This window comes from Budorcas taxicolor, chromosome 12 (genome assembly GCF_023091745.1).
Source record: "Budorcas taxicolor isolate Tak-1 chromosome 12, Takin1.1, whole genome shotgun sequence".
Lineage (NCBI taxonomy): Eukaryota > Metazoa > Chordata > Mammalia > Artiodactyla > Bovidae > Budorcas > Budorcas taxicolor.
The window spans coordinates 19,225,942-19,251,951 of record NC_068921.1 but is presented as its reverse complement, the minus strand read 5'-3'; the positions used below and the strand labels follow the sequence as shown (position 1 = coordinate 19,251,951).

Genomic DNA, 26,010 nt, shown 5'->3' with positions numbered 1-26,010 from the left:
AAATCCCTGGAGTCAGTCAGCCTCGGATCCTATAGTGCAGTTAGTATGTGCTGTTGAAAAATATCACCCTGGCCGAGTAGTCCTGCAAAATGTCTAAGCACTCATGTATTTTAGCCTTGGGCTTTTAAGACTGGATAAGAACTCCATTGAAAGCTGCAACATCATTTTAAAATGTGGGTTTTAAGACTGTCAATCTTCCATGTTTTGTTACTAAAGAAAATCTCTGGAAAGAAAAACCAAGTTATTTTCAGCGTGTGTACAGTGATCGGAATAATGTGATGTTTAAAGATTGAGAATGAATTTATAAATGTAGAATAGCAGTGTCGTATTTTGATCTTTTTCCTGATTACAACAAATCTGCTATTTGATCTACTTCAGAATCACTTTATAATAATTCCACCACAGAATGTCATAAACATGGACTTTGCTTTCCGAAACACCAAGAATACCATATTATGAGATTCCTTGAATTTACACCCTTGCCCACTTTGATATTCCATAGCCTTGAGAAGGCACTTAGAAACTTTTTTCACCTGCTGGCCAAATACTCCTCGTCCTTCTTAGAATTTTTTTTTTTTTAAGTCCAGCAGTCCTGTTATAGTCGACTTATTCGTTGGGTAAGAGTTGCATTTTTTTCCCTAGGTGATTGAAGATCTGATCATTTGCATATTGAGCTGAACGAATCATGTCGGTTCTTACACTATTTAAGAATTCTCAGAAGGGCATTTTTCTAACGCACACAGCAATATCAGCAGCACACGGGATCAGGTGCTGATTGAATCTTCTTGACTGTGCAGCTCTCTGGTTCATGGAAGTGAACGTGCAGATTTTAAATTCCTCCCTTCAAGTGTGTTCAGCGCTTCTTTTTCTGAAGATCTGCCTTAACCACAGTTTAATTAGTTATTTAGACAACTCAGATTTAGGTTACTTTCAGTATTCTTTGGAGAAGGCAATGGCACCCCACTCCAGTACCCTTGCCTGGAAAGTCCCATGGATGGAGGAGCCTGGTGGGCTGCAGTCCATTGGGTCACTAAGAGTCAGACACGACTGAGCATCTTCACTTTTACTTTTCACTTTCATGCATTGGAGAAGGAAATGGCAGCCCACTCCAGTGTTCTTGCCTGGAGAATCCCAGGGACAGGGGAGCCTGGTGGGTTGCCATCTATGGAGTCACACAGAGTTGGACACGATTGAAGCGACCTGGCAGCAGCAGCAGCTGTATTCTTTAGTTAGCGTTTCAGTGTTTGAAACTATTAAACATTTGTTGAATGCGGTTGACCCTTGATCAACATGGGTTTGAACTGCATGGGTCCACTTATACATGGATATTTTTCAGTAGTAAACACTGCAGTACGTTAGACCCATGGTTGGCTGAATCTGCAAATATGGAGGGCCAGCTATAAATTATACTTGGGTTAACCCCCGTGTCGTTCAAGGATCAACTGCACTGAGAAATCTCACTAAACTAAATGGAGGGGAAGACAAAGCAATTTGATAAAACTATTTTCATAGAGTTGTGAACTGACAATTTAGAAGCGCCATTTGTATACCTGGGGTTTCCCTGGTGGCTCTGACAGTAAAGAATGCCTGCAGTGTGGGAGACCTAGGTTTGATCACTGGGTCTGGAAGATCCCTTGGAGAAGGGATTGGCTACCCACTCCAGTATTCTGGCCTGGAGAATTCCACGGACAGAGGAGCCTGGTGGGATACAGTTCATGGGGTTGCAAAGAGTTAGACATGACTGAGCAAATAACACTTTTCACTTTGTATGCCTGTACTATATAAAAAAGTTCTTAAAAGTTTATATCCCAGGTAATCTATACAATTAATAAACTAAATAAACTCACTTTTTCATTATACTACAAAGATCTTTAATTCCAAATTAGCAGATATAGAAGAGGTAAGTTTTTGGGTTTTTTTATTTTTTGCACTTCTTATTTTGTATGGGGTTATAGCAGAAGGGAATGGCAGAGGATGAGATGGTTAGATAGCATCACTAACTCAATGGATGTGAATTTGAGCAAATTCCGGGAGATGTGAAGAACAGAATAGCCTGGCGTGCTGCAGTTCATGGGGTTGCAGAGAGTTGGACACAGTGACTGAACAGCAACAACGAATAGCCGATTAACAAGCGATGCTGTGATGGTTTCAGGCGGACAGTGACGGGACTCAGCCGTACATACACATGTATCCATCTCCCCCAAACTCCTCTCCATCCAGGCTGAGAAGTGGTATGGTTTTGCAGTGTCAGAATTTAATTTCGCCTTTGAACTTGAAATTGTATAATTAAAATTTAAATACCTAAAGATCTGTATCTGATATGTGACATGGTTTGAAGAACTTTTTATGCTGTGACTGGGTCCTTCTTCCTCAGTTATATGTAGATAAACTAGTTACATATTTTTTGATAAATTAAAAATGTGACTTTCATCTTTCTATGGAATATAATTTAGTCCCTAGAGCTGTTTAGTAACCATTGAGTTATAATACCAGAAGTGTTATATTGCTTTTTCCTGAATAACAATGTGAGAGAGAATGTTTTATGTTGTAGGGCATTCAGCTTTCCATTTAGCTCACCAGGAATCTCTTACTTTAAAACAAAGCAAAGCCATGGATCCAGAGACTGCACTAACAATCTAAATGTATTTTCAATTATCTGGGACTAGAGCTCTGGCAGCAGCTGGCTGAGAGACTTCAGATGTGGTTTCTCTCTTCCTGGTTATGACTGGAGGGGGTGCTTCTTTGAGCAAAGGACAGAGAGACTTGTAGAACGAGGAAGCATTTGTTTGCAGGGGTCTGGAAGGGGCATTTCTGTGTGGAAAGCAGCCCTTCCCCACCCTGCCTGATATTCTCATTTGCTGGGAGCTGGAATGCAGGAAGCCAAGACCCTACAGTTTAACTGTTGTTGGGATCCTGGTCTGGTAGAACCCTGAATATTTACCTTCAGTATTGCTGGCCAGGTTACAGAAACTGAGCTGTTAGACTTCACCTTTGTATACATTCCAGGTTACCTGACTGGTGTAATAAATGTATGTTCCAACATTTGAAGGAACAAAGGTCACAGTAGCATTTTGCTGGGGGTGAAAGCATGTCTTAGCACAGGCCAAAATCAATTCTGAAACTGTTGGTTTGCCACTTGTGTATGAGACTTGCCCTGTAAATGTTGATAGCTGGTGACTCTTCTCCTCTGATTGACTATCTGAGAAATTAGTGTGGTGGAAATTATAGTATATTATTCCTTGTGGCTTTAAAAATGAAGACATTTTTATATAGGAGAGCATGAAAGTGATTTTAAGGTCTTTGGAATTTTTATTTAAATTTTTTTTAAATTGTTTTTTTAGAATGTTTAATGTGTCCCTTTAGGTTGACCAATTCTCTTCATCATTTTTCTGTTTCTTAAAGTCTTTTCTTCCCTGGAACCAAATGACCCGCATCTTAAGGCTTTTCTCTGATGCTTGAATGTAGTAAAACATATAATATGGACTTAAGTTGCTTTCAACTCTTTAAAACCATGTCTTTGAGTGACTGGATTATGTGATAATTGTGAAGAAACTGCACCCCCACATCCCGCAACTCTGTGTGTGTGTTTTGAAGAGTCAGACTTGAGTACAGGAACCATTGCTTTTACTGTGTGATGAGAAAATAGTTTGTATTTTTTCTGCCTTGTACCTCTGGTCACGTGTTTGCCTAGTTTGGGGTTTCTGGCCTCAAATCTCTTCTAGGGGAGGGTGAGAGCTTTGGGGTGAGGGATCTGGAGAGAAGTAATTCAGTCAAAGTTAATTAAAAAAAGGCCTCTTCTTGTTTTTATTTTTGTTGTGTGTGTCCAGGATTTAGAAGAATTCTGCTTTAAGTTTTGCATCAATCATTTGACAGAAGTCACACAGACTGCAGCATTTTGGCAAATGGATGGCCCTCTCCTAAAGGAATTCATTGCTAAAGCCAGTAAATGTGGAGCCTTTAAGAACTGAAGCCCAAGACTGCTGGGTTTTGTGTGAGTGCTCTGGGGCTGGTGAAGGCTTATCGTTTGTGCTCTATGGGGGATGTAATTCTGCAGGTAAAAAAAAAACAAAACCATCACATGTCTTGCTCACATGGGGATACAGTTCTCTGTGTAGGGATATGTGAAGAGTGCACAGCTCTTCCTGAACCCGATTAAAACTATTTCCAGACGTGTGTATTTTGAATGTGACCTTAACATGGCTGGGACATTGTAAAGGGGTGAAAGTTTTGCTGGTTGGTTGTTTTTTTGTTTTTGTTTGTTTCTGATTAGAGGAACTTCTAAAGTTGGAAAGCGGATGTTTGTGGCAACTCTCCTGGCTCATGTATCAGCAGCCCTTTTGATCCCAGGAGTTGGGATAGTGCACAAATTGTGAGACGCGTAGCGGGGCCCACCCCCCACCCCCCTAGAATGAAAGGTGCTGGCTTGGGACTTGGCTGAAGAGCTGCGTTAGTTTCTAGGTCTGTAGCCTCACTTTGAAGGGATAGTTAAGATCGTTTGAGGTTTTACTTGTGTTTTTTGCATCATTGATGACTTTTTTTAACTTCAAAATCATATTCAATTTAATATAAACCTATTGAAATGATAATTACGTGAAGACAAATTTCTTGGTTAGTCAGGGTTTCTCTTAAGACTTAAGTACGTTAAAGAGTAGTAATGTAGAATTATCTATGAAAAATTAATAATGGAAGAAACTTCACTTGGGTGAAGGTGAATATTTTATAAATCAGAGTCTCCACTTCTATCTAACAGTGTTTTATTAAGGCTAAATTTGAGAACCCAAATTTAAATGCCCCCACCTTTTCCCCTATAAATGCTAATCGTGTAAGAGGATAATAGTGATATATTCAGCATTCTCTTGCTTCCTAAATCATGGTTGCTGAATCATCAGATTTGCTATATCTGACTCAAATAAGTAGTTCTGAAACCCAAGTTTCTTACAGGACTTAACAGAGTTTGTTTTTATTGGTCTTTATCTGTGCCAAATACCACCATACATTTTGCTTATTTGAAATTTCACCAGCTTTCACATTTGACTTTCCTTTTGGTTGTGTTAGGTATAATATTTAGCACAACTTAACTTTGAAGAAGGATCTAAATTACGGGGCGGGTGGTCTGGTTATGGCTTTGGGCGTAAGAGTGTTCAGTGTGTGTCTTTTAAGCTTGCTTCATGTGTGTCTGTTGAGCTTGCTTTGAGAACAAGGCTTTGTTCTTCTCTCTGGCCAACAGACTCATTTCTCTCTGGGGAAGCTCCCTTGGTGAACTGTTTGCTGTTTGGAAGGTCTCCCATCTGAATCGAGACTAGATACATTTTCAGACTCAAATGAACAAGAGGGTGAAGAGATGCTGCAGCTACTGTTTTTAGCAAAGTTTCTGTGTGTGTGTTGGCGGGGGAGGGCCCAGAGATGGAAATTCATTGATGGGGGCAATAAACACAAGCCCAGAAATCCAAGCCCCCTTTTCTTGACCGTGTTGCAAGTGATCAAAGCCCAGTGAGTTGCTACATTAGGATTATTACTGCAGCATGATAGAATTTTCTTACTAGGTTGAGAAATGTACATTAATTTGATTATTAGCTATGATGGGTAGTATTTATAACAATCACTGTCATAGGCTTATGATCCGGGCAAAACAAGAACTTCAGTGTGTTTACTATTGCTCTTACTTGAAAAAAAACACTTTAACAAAAGCACAAATTAACATAGTATATCCATTTCCATAGATAGTTCATTCATTCAACAAATATTTGCCAAGTTCCTAATAGGTGAAGAACCACTTCTCAGATTACTGAGTTATTTGTATGAGTATGTATTCAGTGAAGAGAACAGGAAAAAGTCCTTCAGAAAGTACTTGTGTGTATGTGTTTTTTTTAAATTATACTCTCTTATTTTTCTACCTGGTTTTGTTAATCACGGCAGGAGGCAAAAACTATTCTTTGAGTTGTTTTCTTCATCTGACATAATTATGAAAGCCGAAGTATTCGTATTTCTTAAAATAGCCCTAAAATGTACTCTTGAACTTCTTACGGGAACATTTGATACTCTAGTTATACAGGTTGTATTTATGCAGTGTTTAGAGTGACATGTTAATAAATAAAGCAGTCTGTTAAAATGGGCATCTAGAGTTATCTTTTCCCTCTCAAAAATCAATCATATGCAGCCTTAAAAAGGAAAGAAATTCTGACATGCTGCCGCTTGGATGAACTTTGAGGGTGTTACGCTCAGTGAAATAAGCCAGTCACAAAATGACAGGCCCTGCATGATCCCACTTACATGCAATCCCTCTAGCAGTCAAGGTAGATGGTTGTTGCCAGGGGCTGGGGGAAGGGGTCCAAGGGGTTATTACTTAATAGGTTCAGAGTTTCAGTTTAGTAAGATAAAAAGTGTCCTGTGTGCAGATGGTACACAACAATGCTTATGGACTTAATGCTGCCGAACTTAACCATGGTTAATACGGTAATGTGTATTTTGCAATGAAAAATTTTTTAAAAAGCAGTACTCTGATTCTTGGATATTAGGCTAAAAGCAGGTATCACCGTGAGCATTTCCCTGGTGGCTCAAAGGGTAAGGCATCTGCCTGCAGTGCGGGAGACCCGGGTTCAGTTCCTGGGTCAGGAAGATCCCTTGCAGAAGGAAATGGCAACCCACTCTAGTATTCTTGCCTGGAGAATCCCCATGGACAGAGGAACCTGGTCGGGCTACAGTCCATGAGGTCGCAAAGAGTCGGACACAACTTAGCGACTTTCACTCCACCATGAGCATGCTGTTTCTCAGCTATTTCCCAACCCCAGAAAATAGGCTCTAGTTTTATTCCTGCTGAAAGACACTATAGTTGAGCCATCACAGCAGAAAAATATTAATAATTCCGGATCCTTTGGGGGACTAATAAATGAGGGGTGAGACATAGTCCCTGTCCTCAAGGAATGTAAAAATTGTTAGGAGAGAGGAGCAAGATTTAGGAGTAAACACGGTAACAACATTTATAAACAGCTTCTCGTAAGTCATTGAGAAGAAACCCAGTCTGGTTAGTGTGAGAAGTAGTTGTTCTGAAGGCCCTGTTTGTGCGGCACGGGGGCGCACACACAGTGGCCTTTTAGCTCATTCCCAAAACAGGTGAGCGGCCCAAGCAACGGCTCAGAGGTGGGGGCTAACACGCCTTCCAGGACGTTACCGTAAGCAAGCTTGTTTGGTCAGAATGGAGAAAATAAACCAGGGCTCCTCGGGCAGCAGTGTTGGCAAGGGGAGGGCGTGTGGACACGTGTGGTGTGTGCGTGTTTGTGATGTGGATGAGAGCAGTTATTTCCCATGATGCCAGGCCCTGTGCCTCACAAATACTTGGTTTTTGTTTTCTGGCTGTGCCGAGTCTTCATTGCTGTTCGCGGGCTTCCTCTAGTTGCGGCTCATGGGAGCCATTGTTCCTGGTTGCGGTTGCACAGGCTTCTCATTGCGGCGGCGTCTCTGGTTGCAGAGCCCGGGCTCCAGGTGTCTCTGGCTTGGTAGTTGCGACACTGGCTTAGTCCGGCACGTGGAATCTTCCCTGGCCAGGGATCGAACCTGTGTGCCCTGAAATGGCAGGCAGATTCTTATCCACTGCACTACCAGAGAAGGCCCCTATGTTTTCTTTTTAATGCCCACATTTTTGTACCATAGAGTAGGCAAAATTAGGCTCAGATTAAATAATTTTTTCAGCAGTAAGTGACTCTGCGAAAGTACAAACCCAGGTTCTGTTTTCACTTGTCCAACATTTGCCACTTGATGGCTGCCTCATTCTTGTTGCTCTGTTGTGCTGAGTTGCCACTGTGAATGACCAGTGAAATCTGAAAGTAAAGTGGAGGCCAGAGGGTATTTTAAACGTCACAACATGAGAACTGTTCCTCAGATAAGCTTTGCTATAGGATGTAACATCAGGGAGCAAGCTGAAGTTACAGCAGCATCTAGACCAGGGGAAATCTTTCTTCAGCAGGTCTAAGATGGAGTCTTGGCTTTGTTATTGAGGTATAGTTGATTTATAAGGTCCGTCTAGTCAAGGCTATGGTTTTTCCAGTGGTCATGTATGGATGTGAGAGTTGGACTGTGAAGAAAGCTGAGTGCCGAAGAATTGATGCTTTTGAACTGTGGTGTTGGAGAAGGCTCTTGAGAGTCCCTTGGACTGCAAGGAGATCCAACCAGTCCATTCTAAAGGAGATCAGCCCTGGGTGTTCTTTGGAAGGAATGATGCTAAAGCTGAAACTCCAGTACTTTGGCCACCTCTTGCAAAGAGTTGACTTGACTCATTGGGAAAGACTCTGATGGCTGGGAGGGATTGGGGGCAGGAGGAAAAGGGGATGACAGAGGATGAGATGGCTGGATGGCATCACTGACTCGATGGACGCGAGTCTGAGTGAACTCCAGGAGTTGGTGATGGACAGGGAGGCCTGGCGTGCTGCCATTCGTGGGGTCACAAAGAGTTGGACATGACTGAGCAACTGAACTGAATATTAGTTTTAGATATACAACATATTGATTCAACATTTTTATAGCTTATATCCATTTATAGTTATTATAAAATCTTGGCTATATTGTGTATCCTAATAGCTCATTCATTATAAAACCTAATAGTTGTAGCTCTTGGTCCCCTAAGGTTGTGTTGTGTCCGGCACCTTCCCTCACCCCACTTGTAACCTCAAGTTTGTTCTCTGTGCTTGTGAGTCTGTTTTTTTCTGTTACATTCACTAGTTTGTTTTAATTTTTAGGTTCCACATGTAAGTTGAAAACATACAGCATCTGTCTTTTGCTCTGATTTCTCTTAGCTTAATACCCTCCAAGTCCATCCATGTTGTTGCAGATGTCAGAATTTCCTTCTTTTTGATGGCTATCTAGTACACACACACACACCCCACACATCTTCATCTGTCCATCTGTTGATGAACTTAGATTTCTTCCATGTCACAGCTATTGTGAATAATGCTGCTATGAATATTGGGGGATTGAACCTGGGCCATGGCAGTGAAAGCCCAAATCCTAACCACTGGATCACCAGGGAACTCGCCTATTTATGGTCTTTTTGAGGATAGCCATTCTGACAGGTATGAGGTGATACATCATGATACTTTTTGCATTTCCCTGATGAGTTAGCAGTGTTGAGCATCTTTTCGTGTGCCTGTTGGCCATCTATCTCTATGTCCTTTTTAACGAAATGTCCCTTTTGCTCTTCTATTTTTCATACAAAGTTGTTTTTTTTTGATGTTGAATTAGATGAGCCATTTACATGTTTTGTATATTAACCCTTTATCATATCATTTGCAAATATTTTCTCCCATTCTGTAGGTTGTCTTTTTGTTCTGTAGATGGTTAATGTGTCATTTAAGATCAGTGTTGCCTTATAGACTTTCTGTCTGGATAATCTGTCCATTGATGTAATTCAGCTGTGAAAGTTCTCCACTATTATTGCATTGTTGTCAGTTTTTCCCTTTATGTCTGTTAATATTTGCTTTATAAACTTAGGTGGTCCCATGTTGAGTGTCTCTATATTTCCATTGTTATATCTTCCTTGATCCCTTGATTGTCATGTAATGTCCTTCTTTACCTCTTCAACAGTCTTTGTTTTAAAATCTATTTTGTCTGGCACAGTACTGTTTTCTTTTGATTCCACTTGCATGGAGTGCCTCTCCTTCTTTTAACTGTGTCTACATGTGTCTTTAGATCTGAAGTGACTCTCTTGTAGGAAGCATGTTTTTGTATCCATTCAGCCAGTCTCTGTCTTTTGATGAGAGCATTTAATCCATTTACATTTGTAATTACTGGTATGTTTGCAATTATTGCCATTCATTAATTGTTCTGTAGTTCTATTTGTAGACTGTTTTTATATTTATTTTTTTCCTTATTTTGTTCTCTTTCCCTTGTGATTTGATGACTATTTTTAGTTTATGTTTGAATTCCTCTCTCTGTTACTGCTTTTTGGGGTTTTGGTGTATGGGTACCATGAGGTTTTTGTATAGCTGCTGCTGCTGCTAGGTCGCTTCAGTCGTGTCCGACTCTGCGACCCCATAGGTGGCAGCCCACCAGGTTCCCCGCCCCTGGGATTCTCCAGGCAAGAACACTGGAGTGGGATGCCATTTTCTTCTCCAATGCATGAAAGTGAAAAGTGAAAGGGAAGTCACTCAGTCGTGCAGCGACCCCATGGACTGCAGCCTACCAGGCTCCTCTGCCCATGGGATTTTCTAGGCAACAGTACTGGAGTGGGGTGCCATCACCTTCTCCTTTTGTATAGCAATCTATGTATATGTATATGTGATTATTTTAAATTGTTTTTCTCTTAATTTCAGATGCATTTTAACAGCCCTAGAGTTGTACTCTCCTCCCCTCATGATGACTGTTTTTGACATATATTTTGAATCTGTTTGTCTTGTCTATCCCTTAACTTCTTTTTGTAGGCATAAATGATTTTACTGTTACTTTTGTCTTTTCTGGAGAAGGGCACGGCAACCCACTCCAGTATTCCTGCCTGGAGAATCCCATGGACAGAGGAGCCTGGTGGGCTACAGTCCGTGTGATCACAGAGGCCGACAGGACTGAGCAGCTAACACTAACGCTTTCACTTTCTGTCTTTTATCCCTCCTGCTAACTTTGTTCATGAATGATGTACTGTCTTTGCTGTATGTTTGCCGTCACCAGTGAGTTTTTTCCTTGTATAATTTTGCTGTTTCTAGCTGTGTGGCCTTTTCTTTTCCACTGAAAAGTTTCCTCTAACATTTGTCGTAAAGATGGTTTGGTGGCACTGAACATTTTTGGCTTTTGCTAGTCTGTGAAACTTTGGATTTTCATCAGATCTGAACGAGAGCCATGTCAAGTGGAGTATTCTTGGTTGTAGGGTTTTCCCTCTCATCACTGTGAATACTATCATGCTAGTCGCTCCGCTGGTCTGCGGAGTTTCTGCTGAAAAGTCAGCTGATGTCCTTGTGGGAGTTTCCTTATAAGTAACTTGTTGCTTTTCCCTGTTGCTTTTAGTATTCTTTCTCTACCTTCTGTTTTTGCCATTGTAGTTACAGTATGTCTTGGTGCGGTCCTCTTTGGGTTGATCCTGTTTGGGACTCTGTGCTTCCTGGACTTGGGTGACTGTTTTCTTTCCCAGGTTAGGCAGGTCTTTAGTTTCTGTGTCTTCAGACGTATTCTCGGGCCCTTTCTCTCCTCTCCTCTGGATTCTCTATCATATGGATGTTGGTGAGATGGTTACTGCCTCAGCGATCTCAACTGCCCTCTTTCCGTTCCTTTTGTGTTCAGTGTCAGTGATTCCCACTAGTCTGTCTTCCAGCTCATGGGCCTGTCCATCCGTATCATTTCAGTCTGCCATTGATTCCTTCTCGTGTGTTTTCATTTCAGTTATTGCATTCTGCATCTCTTTGCTGGTTCTTTATGTTTTCTAACTTTTTTAAGAACTTCTAGCTTCTCACTCTGTTCATTCATTCTTACTCTCAGTTCTTCAGTCGTCTTCATGATCACGACTTGGAACTCTGCCTCTGCTTAGCTCCAGGATTGTATCTTTCATCTGAGATGGAGTGTTTCTCTGTCACCTCATTTTATTTAACTTACTGCGTTTATTTCTATGTATTCGGGAGGTTGGCTATGTTCCCTGACTTTGGAAAAGTGGCTTTTGGTAGGGGGTGCCCTTCTGTGTGGGCTGTGTGGGTCTTTCTGCTGTGGCAGGCTGACCACTGTGGGCAGGGTGGAAGGTGTGGCTGGCCTCTGGTCTGATGGGTTGCCAGGCCCTGCCTTGGACAGAGGCAGCTGACCACTGGTTGACAGGTGGATCACGAGGCTGTGGAACCCTGTGAGGCTCGCCCAGGGGCCGGTGCTGGCTCGCTGGAACCAGGAATTGGGTCCAGGAGATTCTGGAGCTGGTTCCTGCCCCCTGGTGGCCGAAGCCAGGTCCTGGGGTCCCGCTTCAGGGTCCTGGGGTCCCAGAACTGGTGTCTGACCCCTGGTGGCTATGGTCAGTTCCTGACACAGCTGGCTACAGGGTCTGGGGTGTCTTTTTTTTTTTTAAGCTGTGCTGGGTCTTAGTTGCGGCATGAAGGGTCTTAGTTGCGGCATGAAGGGTCTTAGTTGCGGCATGAAGGGTCTTAGTTGCGGCATGAAGGGTCTTAGTTGCGGCATGAAGGGTCTTAGTTGCGGCATGAAGGGTCTTAGTTGCGGCATGAAGGGTCTTAGTTGCGGCATGAAGGGTCTTAGTTGCGGCATGAAGGGTCTTAGTTGCGGCATGAAGGGTCTTAGTTGCGGCATGAAGGGTCTTAGTTGCGGCATGCGAACTCTTAATTGCACCATGCAGACTCTACCTCTCTGACCAGGGATTGAATCCAGGTCCCCTGTATTTGGAGTGCGGAGTCTTAGCCACTGGACCACCTGGGAAGTCCTGGGTCAGGGGTGTCTTGAAATTCGGTTTTTCTCCTGGTGGGTGGAGCTTGGGCCCAGCTGGTCCCGGGACTGGTACTGGCCTGCTGGGGGGCTGTGGTTGTCCTGAGGCGGGTGAGGCTGGTCCCCAGGCTGGAGCCAGCTCACTGGCTAGTGGGCTGGGGCTCCGGGGAGTCTGGGGCTGCTGTCTGCCCACTGGTGGACAGAGCTGGGTCCCAGGGTGGTCAGGTCTGCTGTCTCCGCACCAGGGCCTGGCCCTCTGGCGGGCAGGGCTATGTCCAGGGCTGGCTCTGGGCTCGGGGGTCTTAAGGCGGCAGGTCTGCTGGTGTGTGGGGCTCTGTCCCCACCCCAGTTGTTCTGCCTGAGGTATACCAGTTGCTGCTGCTGTTTACTCGCTGTGTCCAACTCTTGCAACTCCATGGATTGTAGCCCGCCAGGCTTCTTTGTCTGTGGAGTTCTCGAGGCAAGAATACTGGTGTGGGTTGCCATGCCCTCCTCCAGGGAATCCTCTTGACCCAGAGATTGAACCCACATCTCCTGCTTTGGCGGGTGGATTCTTCACCACTACACCCCCCGGGAAGCCCAAGGTCTCCCAGTACTGGTACCGATAGGCTAGCACGGGCACGGCTCATCCTGAGGCTAAAGCTAGAGGATTCCAGAATGGTGTTTGCCACTGGTCTACCAGCACTGTCCACGTGGTAGAATGAGCTCCCAGAAACGGCCGGTCTCTGTGTTCCAGGTGAGCTCCAGTCGCCTCCCAGCTCTCAGGGAGACGCTTCACGATGAGCAGGCAGGCCTGTCCTGGGCCCTTTTCAAATTGCTGCTTGTGCCCTGGAGCGTGCGTTCCTGTGTGCAGCCTTTAAGAGTGAAGCCTCCATTTTCCCCTGCCCCCTGGGACTCCCAAAGGCAAGCCCCACTGACCTCCAAAGCCGAATGTCCCGGAGGCTCATCTTCCTGGCACAAGACCTTTCGGCTGGGGACGCTGATGTGAGGCTCAGCCCGTCGTTCCTCGGGGAACCTCTCTGTGGGCCACTCACCCCAAGGGTGGGGCTTGACCGTATTGTGTTTTTGCGCCATGTCTGGTTATGGTTCTTTATCTTTAGTTGTAGAAAAGACTGTTGGGTACCTTCGGTCTCTTGGATCCATAGTAGTGTGTGTGTTCACTCAGTCATAGTCTCTTTGATCCATAGTAGTTCTTCGTGTGTGTGTGCACATGCTCAGTCGTGTCCGCCTCTTTGTGACCCTGTGGACTGTACCCTCCAGGCTCCTCTGTCCATGGAGTTTCCCAGGCAAGAATACTGGAGTGGACTGTCATTTCCTTCTCCAGGGGTTCTTCCCAATGCAGGGATCAAACCCACATCTCTTGTTTCTCCACCATTGGCAGGTAAATTCTTAACCACTGTACCACCTGGGAAGCAAGTTGTAATTTTGGTATACTCTGCCATCTTCTAAAGTGTGTGTGTATATATATGTATTTTGTATATATATATATATATATTTTGGCTTCTATAGTTTGTCCTCTGATGATTCTGATGTAGCCAAATTTGAAAACCACTGAGATTTTGCCCCCAGTTATTACTGGTTTGGGCTGGGGTTGCCATTATAGCAGGGATGGACGTGTTCTTCATTTACATCATATTCTTCAACAGATATTTTCTGAGTGTATTATGTGCCAGATACCGTGTTGGGGACTCAGATCAAACCCATGCTGAAACGTAGCACTGTTGTGGGTCAGACAGTGTGGTGAAAAGGTGGAAACATGAAGTTTTCAGAGGTCAGACATGAATAGGACATTAACATCTGAACTATATATTGTTAGGTTGAGAAAAACCTCCAATGAGGCCAGTTTTAAATGTTCATTTTGAAGATGATATTGTACTCATGTGGTGACTGTGGATGAAAAGAAATTTCAAAAGCAGACAGGTTTGGTAATGTATAATAAAATTTATTATATCAAAGAGGCATTATGGGCTGGAACTAGAATCAAAGATAAAAAGTTTATGCATTTAACGTTTACTGAGCATGCTAGCTGCTGGAAACGTGACAGGGAGGAAAACAGGAATGGGAGTTTCTGCCCACAGGCTGCTTACACTCCAGTGGTCTGATGTGCGATACAGTGGCTTGTACCGAGAAGAGAAGGGAGGAGAAAGGACGATCTCGGTGAAGACCTCACAGCGGAATGTGCAAAGGCCCTGGGGCGGGAGCACCTGGCAGCCACTTCGCTCACTGGAGTGGGGAAGGGGAGGAGGCCACTAAGGGGATTTTAAGAGCCATGGGACGCATGGTCTAATTTACTCGAGTAGACTCTGAGGAATATTTTACTAGTGGGAGAGAGGTAGAAGTGAGATGACAGTAAGGAGGGGAGGCGGATGGGCTTCAGAGGCCCATCAGCAAGAACAGGTAAGAGCGGGCAGGGCCCGAGATGCCCCGCGGGCCCGGGGCTGAAGGTGTGTGGCTTCACAGGCCGCTCACCAGCTTTCACCCTGTCTGCAGCTGTGCTCGATTCCTGGCTCAGGAAATGGCCCTTCTTAAGAAGACAGAGAAGAATCTGAAGTGGAACTTGACTGAAGCCCAGAGCACAAGGTTTGTTTTAAGTCCTGGAGCAGCTCAATCTCTTCCTTCAGCTGCCGTCGCCTCTCTTCAGATTCGTGAATGTGATTCTCTACTGCTGTGAGAAGGAGGTTGTTTCAGGTCATTTGGTAGTTCTACACATAATGTACCATTTCTGGCCTCTTTTCAAAGTGCTTAGTACACAGCACTGTGCCCCAGATGAACAGGGTCCAGTGTCCTGTGAGCCTTCATGCCTTTGCTCCTCTTCTAGTTCAGGATCGAATTCTAGTGTTTATCACACTTAAGGCGGGTCCATACGTCTTTAAAATTTTGTACACAATTAGAAAAGGTAGCTTCTGTATCTCTCTGAGGACTTGAAAGCAGCGACTTGTATAACCTTAATGCTGCACATTATCCATTTATTGGGAGAGGATGTGGTTAGATTACCGAGGGTACGGCAAACCTTTCAGACAAATGCATCCTAGATTTAATGCTACAGAAAAGCTTCTGGCTTTATTTAGAAATAGGAGTGCTTTTATTGTGGCAACTTAGAAGCTACTTTAGTTAGGCTTTATGAATCTATAATAATATTCAATAGCAATGTCATTTTTTAAAAACCTGAAAATGGAAGAATATTAAAATATATACATACATAATCTTTTCTTGGAGTATCTGTATATATGTAGTTAACTTTCTGGAACATTGGAAAGGCTGAATTAAGCATGAGAGTTACCCCTTGGAGTGTCAGAAAATGCAATTCCAAATAGTGTCTCCTCCTAACAGTGTCTCCCCCTGGTGCTCACACCCCACAAACAATACACTGTACTGCTCCCACCTGACTCACCTAGTGCTGACATGTGCTAAACGTGCCACTTTTATACGAAAGAAAAATAAACACAAACGAAAGTCAAAATACAAAATAAAGCGGGTGCTTTCAAAAAAAAAAGGTACTCCCATTAGAAGTATGCAGACATTCTCAAGAGACTGGTGAAAAAACAACAACACACCATTGTTGGTAAATTAAAAACAACATTTTCCTGCCAATTATAAATGTAACACAAAATTCAAACAGAAATGTGTATTATGAAAACAAAAATGAGAAAGGCTTATGCATACTGAGAGAGGAACATGAACCAATGTTTTCTTCACAGGGAAGTATTTTCTTAATACATTTGCTGGAAAGACAAATAAACCTCCGGAAGAGAAAAGAGTATATATAGGCCATCGTTTGTTTTCAACTTCAGGGGGAGCCCTTTGTCCCAAACCCTCCGCTCCTGCCTGGGATGTGCAGGGCACAGCCTGCCAGCTGTGTGTGGCAGCCTTGGTGGAGAAGTCAGGCAGGACCCATCAGTGTGGAAACGTAGCCTCTTTCAAAGGCATCTGGAACAATGGTGAGAGGACCACTGCCCAGTGTCTCCTGGAAAAATTGTGTCTCTGTTTCCGGCAGGCTTTCTCAAAAATTTCTTGGCGGTTCTTTTTTGATGATGAACTTTAGAATCAATCACAACTTTCCCTCTCCTCCATTAGATTTGAAGATTGATGTTGGCAGAATTGAAATTTATACACGTCACACCAAGTGAGAGGGAGACGGTGGCGGCGTGATTTATCACAGCCTCACCCCCGTTCCTGCTGATGCCCAGGAATGGTGCCCAAATACTTCCATTCTGCAGTCAATTTTTTTTGTTGTTTCTACTTTTTTAAATGAGTTTTTTTCTGATGAGGGAAGTATTTTGTGTCTGTATTAAATGTGGAAAATACAATGAGCACTGAGACAAAAGAAGTTACTATAACCCGGCCACTTACAGGTAACTGCTGTTTCCCTCGCGTGCAGTCTTTGTGTGCGCATGTGTGTCTCTGTGTGTATATGTGCTCCTGCTGGGTGTGAGGGCACATGTTTGTAATGGGCTTTTTAACTGAATGAAGCGGAATTGAACATTCTTCTAAAATAGGACTTTTATCACCTGACTAGTGTTGTATCATTTCAATATGGAAGTATTTATGAACTCTGCTGCTCAGTTATAACTCACATACCTGCTTGAAAGTTTACAAGTGTGTCTTCAAACAATCTACAGTCAAAAAGTGAAGTCCCGATTTCCTCATAGTCTGGAGGGAGGAAAACATTTTCAGTTTTATACAGACAGAAACTCCTCACAGAGGAACCCCAGATAAGGAGCAGCACACACAGCGGGCACCCCCTGCCGCAGCAGCAGCCTCCCCAGGGACCCTGCTGGAAATGCAAACCCCTGGCACCTTTACTGCATCAAAAAGGTCCCTGGCCCCTCCTGGGAAGGGGCCACCATGTTAACAAGCCCCCCAGGAGGTTCAAATGTGCTTGATCTAGAGACAAGAATAAACAAACAAAAGGATGTAATGAGTGATCTTTGGCAAATGTTTGCTTATAACTTCACTTTTTGGTTTTGTCCCATAGAAAAAAAATCCCTTTCAAATAATCGTATATTTTACATTGTTCCCTAAAATACAGTCAGGCCTTTCCTTTTAAGAGAGCTATGCTGCTGACCTCCTGTGCCGTCAAAAATCCAGGCTAAACTTTATAGCCAGCCCCCCAAAATATGCGGTTCTTCGATCTGTGGTTTTGCATCCACAGATTGGGTAGTATTTTATTGTGTCGTATTTACTGGAAAAAAAATTCAGGTATAAGTGGGCCTGTAAAGTACAAATCTGTTATTTAAGTGTCAGCTTTATTTATAATAAAGCTTTTAGGCTCCTAACACAGCTTATAAGAAGGGTATGTGGTATATACCTGCGTGTACAGATGGAAACTTAAGCTGCCCAAAGAGTTCTTTCTGAAACGCATCTTTAAACCAAAATCGACAAAAACGTTAAAATTTCTTTCTTCTATGTTTCTAGTTTAAAAAAGCAACTAGCTTTTTAATGAACAGAATCTGAGTCAAATCAAACCTATAGCTTTTTAATGAACTGAATCTGAGTCAAATCAAAACTAACATAATGAATGCCATTCTTAGATCTTAGTAGTAAACATGCTCAGTTGCGGGGAGGGGGCAAGTGTCTGAGTGAATCTAGTTCTGAGCTCTTGCTGGTCACTCTCAGTTATGAACCTCTGGGGAAAAAACATTAAAACTTCCAGGGCATCAGGCCATTTTTTTTTCTTTTACTACATTAATGAGTTTGTGAATTACTTACATTCTGTTGACTTACAGAGATCTGGATCAATAAACTTTATTAAAGAATGAGATAAAGAAGGAAAAGAAAAAATAAACAGCATAGAAAAAAAATGTGTACTTTAGGGGGGTGTTTGTCTTGTTCCCGATGTAGGTCTGTGAGACATCTCTATATGTAGAAAATTTGTTATTTCAGTACCTGATTCTGCAGTGGTCTCATCCATGAGTCTTTCCTGAATCAAATGAAGTTTGTCTAATATTTCTTCAAATAAAGCATCAAGAAGCCCTGCTTCTTTACATTTCTTGAGAAAAGCAGCTTTCACAATTGCGTCTAAGAATAAGAAAAGAATTTCAGAAGGACATGGTACGTCTCAGGGCAGCCATCCTACACACACTCACTTCTTCAGACTTTCCCTAATGGTGGATGAGCGTTACTAGATAACACATACACAGCACTTTTGGGCTTCCCTGGTAGCTCAACTGGTAAAGAATCCGCCTGCAATCGGAGAGACCTGGGTTCGATCCCTGGGTTGGGAAACTCCCCTGGAGAAGGGCATGGCAACTCACTCCAGTATTCTTGCCTGGAGAATCCCCATGGACAGAGGGGCCTGGCGGGCTATAGTCCATGGGGTCACACAGAGTCGGACGTGGCTGAGTGACTAAGCACAGCACAGCACCTTTATCTTTTCTGTTAATTTCTCCATAGCTCGCTCTTTTTTTTCAAGCTGAAACAATGAAACGTTATAAAAAGGGAAAACAACTTCTCTGCTTAGAATAATGATGTAGACAGAATTTTCTAAAATTTAGCTTCAAATCTTTGAGATAATAGTCTCCCTCATTTTTTTTCTGTCACAATTGACTGTTTATCATTATGTAATATCTGTTTCCTTCACTGGACACTGGAGTGGGCAGCCTTTCCCTTCTCCAGGAGATAGTCCCAACTCAGGAATCAAACCCAGGCCTCCTGCATTGCAGGTCGATTCTTTACCAGCTGAGCTGCAAGGGAAGTCCATTTCCTTAACAGAAAGGTAAAATTACTGGCTTCAGCCTCCTGGGGTGAGGGTAGGGGATCACAGGGTGAGGGGTGGCCTGTCATTGGACTCTGAACTCGGGCAACCCTGGCTTCTATATCGGGAACTGTATCCTTTCCTAATACTGAAGAGCAGTGGGCCATCCCACCCCGTTACCTTGATCTGTTGAGATTTTGATGGAGTGGATAGTCAGGACAGAAGATTCCCACTCTCACAGTTCACTACTACAAGTCCAGAAGAATCAAGTGGGGTACCAACTCTCAAATTCATGGTAATAAGTACTGTAAGTCATATTTGTTACCGAAAACTTGTAGCAAACCTGTGTGTCTGCCGTCCTTCTCCTTCTTCAATGCCATTCTCTCAGGTGGCTAGGAGAGAAGAATCAAGACTACTTTACACTGATTTTTTACTGTTGATATTTGATACAGTAAGTCCTCTACATATGAACAAGTTCCAGTCTGAGAGCACGTTCCTAAGTCCAGTTTGTTTGTGTTCCAACCGTTAGCCTAGGTACCCAGCTAACACAATCGGCTATACAGTACTGTAATAGGTGTATAATACTTTCCACAAAAATAATACAGGACACACCAAAGAAACATTTTTAGTATTACAGCACAGTACCTTGAAAAGTACAGTAGTACAGAATAACAGCTGGTATACAGGGGCTGGCCGAGTGAAAGGAAGAGTTACGGACTGGAGAAGGGAGAGGAAGGGGCAGACGGCCTAGAGCTGAAGGGTCGGCAGCAGTAGGAGGTGGGGGCGCGCTGCAGCTTCACTCACGCCTGAGGTTGACGGCACAGGTTCTGGCTCCTTGCTGGGTTCAATTCTATCTACCCTCTTGAGAAAGCGGTCCAGTGTGGTCTGGATAGGAGCTCTCTGTTTCTCATCACAGGCGACAGCGCAGCACTGGACTGCATTCTGAACGGCTGCTGCAGCCTTCGTGTGCCGTCCTACGTTCGGGTCCTGTGCTCGAAATAGAGACACTGTACTACTGTAGTCTCTGTAGTACTGTGAAGTGCACAACAGAACCAGCGCCTGTAGAGGCTGCACACAGGTGACAGTGTGCGCCAGACAAGTAAACCAGCTTATGTGACTGGACATGCTCACATCTTTGAAAGGGTGCAACTTGAAGGTTCATATGTAGGGACTTACTGTATTGTATAAAGTGAGAAGTTTTATCAAATTCAGTGATATGCCTATGGTGAAAGTCATGTCTGTAGGCATAAGCATCAAATGTATTTTTGTGTTGTCTAACAAAACCTTAAGAGGTGTAACAAGCCCCTCTTGTATAAAGGGTGAGAGGTGAAGGCTGCTGGCTCATATTAATTTAGCTTATATGAGCTAATGCAAATCCCCAAAACATTTTCATATGCTTTACCCATAACAGGAATCAGAAAATTATGAGTCATGTATTAGGGCAAATATGGATCCTGTAGCTGGGAAATACTTGGCTAGGTAAGGATGTTCCACTGTACCACGTGGGCTCAGATCCTCACTGATTTGGTACCAGGGCACGTATTACAGGAACCATGGGATGGTCACCTCCTCGAGGTTATGTGCTTAGACACCCAAGACACATCTGACTTCTCTTTTGTATTCATCTTATCATGTATCACTGTGTCACCCAAAATTCAGAATGGTTTAAAAAAAAGACTATATGGAGAAAATTAAAGCTGTAATAAAATGAAGTCAAATTACCTGTACATGATGACGTTTACTTCTTCCTCTTTTTCTTTTCACTCCTGAAAAGTAGGGTGAAAAACACAAATTATGTAGACGTTGGAATTCGTAAAGGAAAAGACTAATGCTTGACTGCATGAAGTGTACAAAGTCAAACTTGGGTATGTCAGACTTAAGACTAAATGTCTGCAAAACAAACGCCAAAAGGGCAAATTTTAAAATATAAGAAGACCATATAAATCAATATGAAAAAGGCAGCTTAGGTAGAAAAATGGACAAATGGGGAGCTCTGGAGAAGAGGCTTCATTAAACAGAAAAACAAATTAGGTCATAGGACAACAGATGTAACTGATCAAAAGTAAGGGAAATACACTCAATTTCACCCAAAATAAAGATATGCAGAGGAAAACAGAATTTTTCACTGGTCAGATTAAGATGAAGGTGTTTAATATATAAAGTTTGCAAGGATTTGAGTCATTGTGTGTACTGCTGGTGTGGCCTCTAGAAGATAACTAGCCAACAGTTAACCCAGAGTTTCACTCTCCATACGCTTTGACCTAGCTATCTACTTACAGGAAGTCGAACAGTATTGTTACATACCTGTACAAGGATGATTCCAGAAGAAGGTTAACTACAGTATTTAATGTGATAGAAAAAGCTGGAAACAAGTGGTTCAGCTATACAACTGAGTAAGATACACAGTGGAAGACGATGAAGCCTATTTTAAAAAATGAAGTAAGATCTACTCACAGCCACTGACAGGGAAGAGTCTCTAAGATACATGAAGTGAAAAAAGTGAAGTACAGTATATGTTTGTATACACAGAACACTTCTGGAAGAATTAAAAAAAAAAAGATGGTTTCATCCAGGGAAAGGATTCATTACAAATGGTGTTACAATTTGCTTTTTGAAATACATTAGGGTCATCTTTTCCTGTCAATAAACATTGATTGACAGCAGTATTTTTTACAGTATATCTGATAAGTTGAAAGGCTGATGGTTGAAGAATGAGGGTAGCTCTTCGGTTGAAAGAGCACTGTTTACCACCACACAGTGCAGCTGGCAGGACAGGGAACTAAGCCTTCACCTGAGAGGGCTGACTCCCATGCAGAGAGCATTCCAGGTAAGTGTTGGCAAGACGGCTGTTCCAGCAGTACACAAAGGCTACCTAACTAGGCAGCCAGGACCCAACTGGCCTCAGAACAGAAATGCTGATCATGCATTCTTAGGGAAACTGCATTCAGAGAACATACAGCACTTTGTCAATTTTATCTACTGAAAATTGACAGTCATTTTATAAGATGAATCGGAGAAGGCAATGGCACCCCACTCCAGTACTCTTGCCTGGAAAATCCCATGGACGGAGGAGCCTGGTCGGCTGCAGTCCATGGGGTCGCTAAGAGTCGGACACGACTGAGCGACTTCACTTTCACTTTTCACTTTCATGCATCGGAGAAGGAAATGGCAACCCACTCCAGTGTTCTTGCCTGGAGAATCCCAGGGACGGGGGAGCCTGGTGGGCTGCCGTCTATGGGGTTGCACAGAGTCGGGCACGACTGAAGCGACTTAGCAGTAGCAGTTAGAAGACGAATAGTCATAAAACCCACAGCTTTTACCGTGTCTTGGTTTGGTCTGCTCACTGTAGTGAGAATGGAAGACACCAGACAAAGGCTTCATCAATGGTAGATCTAGTTACAAAGAGAAATTTAGTCCATTATATACTGCACACCGCACAGGGACCAACAACTTGATTTTAAAAGTATTTAACATTTTAACTCAAAAACTTGTATTTTAACTTACTGAGGCCAGTACATCAGGTTATTCCACGTCTTACCTAAATGTTTACCTTTTTTAAACTCACAACACTGAATTTTAGATACTTACCATTTTGAGGGTCAGCATGTTGTTGGCAAAACACTCTGAAAACATGAAATTTCAGAGTCAGATATTTTGATTTACACTTTTCAAGTATTATGCCTATCGCTTTGTAACTTAAAAGGGAACTAACCTGTTTTTCATGAGGGCTTAACCCTAAGTATTTATTTTAAAAACAAAATTGCTGGGCTTCCCTGGTGACTCAGTGGTAAAGAATCTGCCTGCCAATCCAGGAGACACGGGTTTGATTTCTGATCCAGGAAGACCCCACATGGCCTTGGAACAGCTAAGCCTGTGTGCGCCAGAACTTCAGCCTGTGCTGTAGAGCCTGGGAGCCGCAGCTCCGGGCCCCTGGGCCCCAGCTGCTGCGGCCTGCTTGCCCTACAGTCTGTACTCTGCTACGAGAGAAGCCAGCACAGTGAGAAGCCCCCGCTTGCCACAACTGGAGAAACGACCCTGCGGCAATGACAACGCAGCAGGGCCAAAAATAAATAAACAGAATTATTAAGAACAGAACTGCTGGGACTTCCCTGGGTGTCGAGTGGTTAGGACTCTGCGCTCCCAACGCAGGAGGTGAGGGTTTGATCCCTGGTCAAGAAACTCAGATTCTGCATGCTATGTAGCACGGCCAAGGGAAAAAACCCCAAACAAAAAATCGCCACTCAAGCCTGCGTTCACGATTGACGCACATCAAGTGCAGATGGAGCCCATACCAGCGTCCCCGGTGCCCTTGAACCACATGGACCGTCAACGTGCTCTCTGCAGGGGTGAGTGCTGATGACATATTTCAAACAATATGTTTATTACATAGGAGTCAGTGGGATTTTACTGTATAAAGATCCCGAGCAATCCAGCAGCTAAGGCACACATCTTCATCTGACTATACAAAGTTCTGCTGCTTCTCCACAGTAAGCATGAAGTTGGACTTCCCTAGTGGCCCAGTGTGTAAGAACCCACCTTCCATTGCAGGGGACACGGGTTTAATTCCTGGTCCAGGAAGACCCCACATGCCACAGGGAGGGATAAATTAGGAGTCTGGGATTAGCATATATATACTACTATATATAAAACAGATAATCAGCAAGGACCTACTGTATAACACAGGGAACTCTGCTTAGTATTATGTAACAACCTGTAAGGGGAAAGAATCTGAGAAAGTCTGAGCTGACTCACTTTGCTGTACACCTGGAACTAACACACCACTGTAAATCAACCATATCCAATGATAAAATAATAATCCTCTCAGCACTGACTGATCCTATTATTCAGACACCATGACTGAAAAAAATGTACATATCTCACTGAACTTAGAAATGTCCAGGACTTCCTTGGTGGTCCAGTGATAAAGAATTCACCTGCCGATGCAGGGAACACATGTTCGATCCCTGGTCCTGGAAGAGTCCGCATGCTGAGGGGCAACTAAGCTTGTGTACCACAACTACTGGGGCCTGTGCTCTAGAGCCCGCGTACCCGGGGCCCGAGCTCTGCAACAAGAGGCCACCGCAAAGAGAAGCCCACTCAGCAATTCGAGAGTGGCCCCCCATCGTCACAACTAGAGAAAGCCTGTGCACAGCCACGAAGACCCAGCACAACGAAAATAAAGAAAATGTCTGGTTCGATCAGAATCTGTTCACATGCCCCAAAGAAGTGACAAGTGTCTGCCTGGCTTGCCCACGCTAGACCATCAGTCTCTGTTTTATTCCATCTCATAACATTAAAAAGGTCAAAACCGTTAAGACCATTATATAACTTTCTTCACCTTTATATAACATATTCTAGACCGCATCTATGTATGAAAGAGTTCACTTAAAATGACCTGAATCAATTAACAACTGGCTTACTGATTTCCTCTGACTAAACTGTATAATGACTTAACTGACATCTTTCATCAGAAGGAAGATCAAGTTTCTCCGGGTAAAACAAATACACTTGTAGTAGACTTGAAATACGCCTCACTGCATAAAAATTAACATGACAGAATTATTTAAAGACAAGGAGCAGGATTTCAAAGCCAAAACAAGTTTTTCTTCAAGGACTTGATGTCTGATAACTTGCTGCCTAGTTTATCATTTTCAGAGGCTGTTTATAGTGAAGAGGGTGGTGACATTAGTGGGAAAATGCATCCATTTGGAGACAAGATGGGCATAGCGGGGACCTGTGACAGAAGGCTCCCTCCTGTTTGCAGACAAGCGCGAGTGAGAACTGGTTCCCAGCCTCGTGGCCAACTGTTAGGTCACTAGCGCCCCTATGACAAGCAGCACTTTCTACCAGGAAAGACATGATGCAGGGAGAGCAAACTCCAGACAGAGCCAACCTTGCTTCTTTTCTTCCTGTGACTATTGTTGTTGCTGTTTAGTCGCTAAGTCGTGTTCACCTCTTTGCGACTCCATGAACTGTAGCCTGCCAGGCTCTCTTGTCCGTGGGATTCTTTCTCCAGGCAAGAATACTGGAGTGGGTGCCATGCCCTCCTTCAGGGGATCTTTCTGACCCAGAGACTGAACCCACATTCATACACTGGCAGGTGGGTTCTTTACCACTGAGCCACCTGGGAAGCCAGGGATGGTCTTCTAAAGTCAGGTTCCTAACTGGGCATCTCCCAAACCACATTCCTACTTGGAAACAATCTGTATAAAACTAGCTTTAAAAAATCTTCTCTTAATCTAACCATTCCATATTCCAATCCACCCTTCCCCCAAATGTGGCTTTAAAACAGTTTTATTAAATACTTATAAATTCCTGTACGTCCATCAGCTTGCAGAACTGCATGGTCATTCTTGGCACAGAAAAAGTGGTAATTCTTGAAACAGGATTTTAAGTCACATCCCACGGTGGCTCCTTTTTTCCCACAAAACGTGCATTTCTACAGAAGAGGAGATTTACTGAGTAAACACCTGCTTTTTCAGATTTTTAAAAAATTAAAAGGCAAGAGGTCATCAAGTGCTATTTTTAAGCTGGCTGCCCTCATGTCCTCAGTTACAAACACTGGGTCCTGACATCTGGCTGCTCGTTTTGGAATCTCAGCACCACCTCAGCTAACTGGAATGTTTTGTAATGATCTGATTAAAAGCAGAAAACTCCTGTCCCCTCTCTTTAAGAGTTTTCTAAAAAGCAGGGCTGGCAACACTGCCTGGCTCTAGGCAAGAGGTTCTGCCGGTGCCACTGAGCCTGTGGCCAAGGGAAACTCCAGGGGGTGCCCTAGTAGCTGTGCGATCTCGAGCAGGCCCCTTCCCCTCTCCTAGACCTGCATTCTCCCCTGGGGATAACAGCACGTGTCTTACAGACGCTTGACTGAGGAGACAGGAGAGAGAGGAAGGGAAACCTCTTTGGCATCTATGCAGAAAGGCCAAAAA

General features: G+C 43.5%; 2 protein-coding genes across 5 annotated transcripts in view; one reads left to right on the top strand and one right to left on the bottom strand.

Moving 5' to 3' along the window:
• The window catches only part of RCBTB1 (RCC1 and BTB domain containing protein 1), a 61,346-nt gene extending 46,354 nt beyond the window's left edge, over positions 1-14,992 (top strand). For 3 of the 4 annotated variants that reach the window (XM_052650357.1, XM_052650358.1, XM_052650355.1), the window contains exon 13: positions 3,828-4,085. In XM_052650357.1, coding sequence (XP_052506317.1) covers positions 3,828-3,968 — 141 coding nt within the window. In that variant the 3' untranslated portion in view covers positions 3,969-4,085. Of the gene's footprint in view, positions 1-3,827; positions 4,086-14,877 lie in introns of those variants that run through there. The other variant, XM_052650356.1, reaches the window with a different exon arrangement.
• The window catches only part of SETDB2 (SET domain bifurcated histone lysine methyltransferase 2), a 70,291-nt gene continuing 58,682 nt past the window's right edge, over positions 14,402-26,010 (bottom strand). The window contains exons 13-20 of the mRNA XM_052650354.1: positions 25,387-25,520; positions 22,670-22,704; positions 22,402-22,473; positions 20,804-20,847; positions 19,425-19,473; positions 18,274-18,405; positions 16,966-17,037; positions 14,402-15,052 (exon numbers count right to left, since the gene is read on the bottom strand). Of these exons, the coding sequence (XP_052506314.1) occupies positions 14,913-15,052; positions 16,966-17,037; positions 18,274-18,405; positions 19,425-19,473; positions 20,804-20,847; positions 22,402-22,473; positions 22,670-22,704; positions 25,387-25,520 (678 nt within the window). The 3' untranslated portion in view covers positions 14,402-14,912. The remainder of the gene's footprint in view (positions 15,053-16,965; positions 17,038-18,273; positions 18,406-19,424; positions 19,474-20,803; positions 20,848-22,401; positions 22,474-22,669; positions 22,705-25,386; positions 25,521-26,010) is intronic.